General features: G+C 36.4%; 1 protein-coding gene across 1 annotated transcript; it reads right to left on the bottom strand.

Moving 5' to 3' along the window:
• Positions 1–1,566: 1,566 nt before the first annotated feature.
• On the bottom strand, positions 1,567–4,078 carry LOC141843830 (alanine--tRNA ligase-like). The gene is made up of 6 exons (XM_074731852.1): positions 3,913–4,078; positions 3,655–3,733; positions 3,517–3,576; positions 3,292–3,421; positions 2,649–2,746; positions 1,567–1,805 (listed from the first exon to the last, which is right to left on the bottom strand). The coding sequence occupies exons 2-5, from the start codon at positions 3,685–3,687 to the stop codon at positions 2,652–2,654; spliced, it is 318 nt and encodes a 105-aa protein (XP_074587953.1). The 5' UTR covers positions 3,688–3,733; positions 3,913–4,078; the 3' UTR covers positions 1,567–1,805; positions 2,649–2,651.

Raw genomic sequence — 4,078 nt, 5'->3', positions numbered from 1 at the left:
CGAGTGGTCAAATCCTTGTACGTATCTTGTCGTGATAGCACCCGTGCCCCTTTCAATATTTTTTTCTTTCCACTGAACTGCCAAATCTCATCGCTCACTTTTTGTCAATCCGTCGAACCCGCAAATCTCATCGTCATCACACCCGCGCCAAATCCTCAAATCTAGAGTGCTCAGGCAAGAGGGGAACGACGTCATGACCTTGTTCTCATTGTCGAACATAGTCTGCTATCTGCCGGCATTGCTGCACTTCCTTCCCCTCCCTCTCCTGTGGACCAGCGCCTTTCTGACGCCACAACTACTTCCTCCGACAGTCTACGAGCTCCGATGTCCAAGACTTCGAAGAAGATTCTGAGGCGAAGCAGGCCGTCGCCTGGTAGGCTTTGTGGGCCTCGCCTAGGAGCTCCTCGTTTTCGAATCCTTCGCATTGAATCTAGTAGCCATCGCTTTGTTCGCATTGCCCTCGCTAGATAGCGGTGGCACACCGCTAGGCTTTGACTCCGAAGGTTCCATGGCAGAGGTTGCGCTCGTCGTGTCGCCGCCATTCGACGGAGAGAAGGAGGAGATGATGTCGGAGGAAGAGGAGATTAGCATGTCTAGCCAATGGCGTAGCTAGGGTCTTTAACTGTCCTGGACTAAATTATAAAAAAAATAATACACATTATATTAAGTCAAGTCCCCCCTAACTCTAATTCCTTGGATTTTATGTTGCATTTAATAAGGCCGGTTCTTGTTCGGCCCGGCTAACCGGGTCAACACCCGGGCCGGGTCCGGGCTGGACCCGGCCCGGGGTCGGGTTTGTAGGCAGGCTCTCTCTGTGTGGTCTCTTATTTTCGACCGAGGCTACGTGAAGCGAACAGCCCTTCCTTCTCCGCCACAACTATGGAACTCCGTCGTAGGCTTCCTCCGAGCGTTGCTTCTACATCCAAGGGGTGCAAGCCTATCCCGAAATACAAAAATAATCACATTTAGTGATCGAATATTCAATCATAAATCGATCGTTAAATCCAATTAATAACCGATTAATGACTGAAAAAAATCGTAAAAAAATTTTATCGTAATTTAATTTAGCGATCGAATTCGAATTCGATCGCTAAATTTAACGAACGATTTTAAATGCGATCGCTAAATTTAGCGATCGAATGTTAAATGAATCACTGAAAGAGTCATAAATTAGCGATCGATTTTTACGTTCCGTCGTTAATATTAACGGCCGATTATGATTTCAGTCACTAAAATTAGCAATGAAATTTAAAAATCGATTGCTAAATTTAACGATCAATTATGAATTCGATCGCTAATTCTGTCGTTAATATTTTAAAAAATTTATCAATGGAATTATATTTACATACAATCAATATTAAAACTCTGTCTCATACAATCCATATTTGCAATCCATATTTAAAATATATATTACAAATTTATCATATATAACCAATATCTAAATGATAAAAAAAATAATTTCTTATTGAAAGATAAACTTTTTCATACATAGAATTGTGTTTGGAATACCAAGTGAAATGAAAAGATTAAATAGAAAATAACAATCTTGTTTTCTCCATACTCAACTCTAGCAAAATAAAACAATAATAAACACCAACTACAACTTCACGCATCGTTAAATGAGATTTGAGGAGATTGAGTTGCCTCATCTTCAGTTACTTTGTCTTCAAGCACTAGAGGATTGTCGAATGGCAATTGTTTGTTCAACAAATGGTTCCCACGAGAGAGTGTCATCCATGATCACATCTCGTCCTTCATTTAGTACTGAGGAGGGATGAAGCCGCATCAGTAGATGACTGGTGGACCTGTTAATCAAAAGACTATGTTGATTAACAGATGATGTAAATGGAGAAGGAAAAGAAAAATATACAAAATCACTTCAAGCCAAAATGAGAGTTGAACCAAAATGTAAAGTTGTCCAAAAGGACCAAAATGTCATATTAATGAAAGTTACCATCGAACTATATAGTTGAAATTTTACATATCAAGATGGTCGGATGTTGGAGATAGTAATCATATACCAAGCATATATGAACTAAGGAAGAATATGAGATGATCCAAACCCATCGATTTCTGTCATGATTAGGAATCCTTCATTAGTAAAGGTTTATCAATGATAAATAGATATATCACTGAAGCCAAATTCACTAAAAAGAAATTTTATTAAGAAGATGTGTGAAAATGAGAAATTTAAGTCTCTTTTAATGCCCAACAAAACAAACTTAAAGTAAATGAGAATAAACAATTAGACAAAGATAAAAAAAACAGATTAGAAATAAACTCATACCTAAATGTGGTAATCCCTTAAATAACTATTACATAAACTATTCCCTTAAATAGAGCATCTATATATAATTATATTAACAGCTTTTGGTAAGCATTAAATTGCTTTATTTTTGTCAAACCTACGTATTTTTTAAAACTAATTTATTTCAGATTTTGTCAATTGTAAAAAGCTACCATATTCACAGGAAATGACTTGTTTTACAAAATCCTTAAAAAATTGTATCTTTGGTAATACAGTACATGATTTAGTCATACATGTTATATCAGATGTGAATCTTCCATATGCCAATAAGTATTACATGGAATCTTGAGCAAAAATGAACAAAAATCAAACTTAGCCAAAAGAACAAAAAGGCTATTACCTGCTAAAAAAATCCTTCTTGTCCTTTCAGAACCTCTCTACCATAACGAACAGCTCTCCGGAGGATACGTCTAAGAACATATTCCCTCCCTTCATTGCCTAAAAGTCAACATACACATAAGATTTCTGTAGATATTTATGAAAATGGATGAGTCAACAATTAAATGACAAAAGTAGATGTTTTAAATATGGTTGTTGCCTATGAGTCCACCCCAACACTCTCCAGTCTCCTTGATGATGATTTCCACTAGCATTGTCAATTATTTATGCAGCGAAAACATACAATATATTGGAAACAGAAAATGAGATGCATTGTCTTTGCCTCACAATATAATTTTTCCACAAACTAAGGAAAAGTTACAGATATGTACAATACTTGTTTCAATAATTGTTGTGCAAATGAATCAAACATGAATGTGCAAGCAGTGATCTCTTCATGCAACAAAGATTGTCCGAATGAAGAATAAATTAGAAATTTTAATATCACAATGCATCATAAAAACAGAGAGCAACAGATGATACAGAGCTAGAATCAGTAATCGGTTCAGTCTTATTTATCATGGTGATCTGAATTAAGTGTATCCAATTAAATGCAAACTGCAGAAAGAAAAAGAGTTAAGGAGGAAACTTTTCCAGTTATTTACCAGGACGTGAACCATCAGCAATAGCAAAAGAAAGAGTTCTAATGTGATCAGCAACTACTCTGTAAGCCATATCAACTTTATCCTGATCATCTGCCCCAATTTTACCTGAGTAAGGCTGAGCCCCTGTTAACTGCCAAAATTGACATTTAAGTTTCTTGTTAAAAACAAAAATATATATCATGGACTTGGGAACTCATAAACAAACTATGATAATTGAAAACTTACTTGTCGAGTAGCATCAAATATGGGCAAGAATACATCAGTATCATAGTTGCTCATTTTATTCTGAAGAATTGAAGTCAATCTTTCAAAACCCATCCCTGTATCAACATGTTTGGCGGGTAAAGGCCTTGAACTGCTTACCTTCCATTTCAGGGTGCTTAGTGAACACTGCATTTTGAGCAAATTCTGCTTCACGAGTTTGATTGTCCACCAATTTCAGCTGCAAATGTCAACGGCAAATGTTATGATTCGATCTTAAACTACAAAGCCCTGCACTAACAAAAGGGGAAAAAGGAAACAAACTAAAATGAAATGCATTTTGATGTATAAAAGCACAAACTTGTATACACAAAAGATTGAAAAATGAGCTTAACCACACACTGAGATGTCATCAATTACCTGAGTCATGTTTGGAGCAAAAACTGTGGCAATGTTGCGTGCATTCATATTGCGTACAAACAGTGTGCTGGAAGCTAAGATAGTAGTTGTTGCAGTCTCAAGCATGACAATAGCATAACTAAAAACAAAGTGATGTAAATTTACAAGATCATAATAGATGCCTACA

Source organism: Curcuma longa, chromosome 13, assembly GCF_044706935.1.
Source record: "Curcuma longa cultivar G26 ecotype Majalengka, Jawa Barat chromosome 13, ITB_CL_G26_1.1, whole genome shotgun sequence".
NCBI classification, from domain to species: Eukaryota; Viridiplantae; Streptophyta; class Magnoliopsida; order Zingiberales; family Zingiberaceae; genus Curcuma; species Curcuma longa.
Note: the sequence above shows the minus strand (reverse complement) of the source record. Positions and strands in the feature narration are given on the sequence as shown.

Coding starts and splice junctions, on each gene's coding strand:
- LOC141843830 (XM_074731852.1), bottom strand. CDS start 3,687: ATGCAGTGTTCACTAAGCACCCTGAAATGGAAG. Junction 3,422..3,516: donor TATTTGATGCTACTCGACAA/GTAAGTTTTCAA, acceptor CAATTTTGGCAG/TTAACAGGGGCTCAGCCTTA. Junction 2,747..3,291: donor TGCTGATGGTTCACGTCCTG/GTAAATAACTGG, acceptor GTTGACTTTTAG/GCAATGAAGGGAGGGAATAT.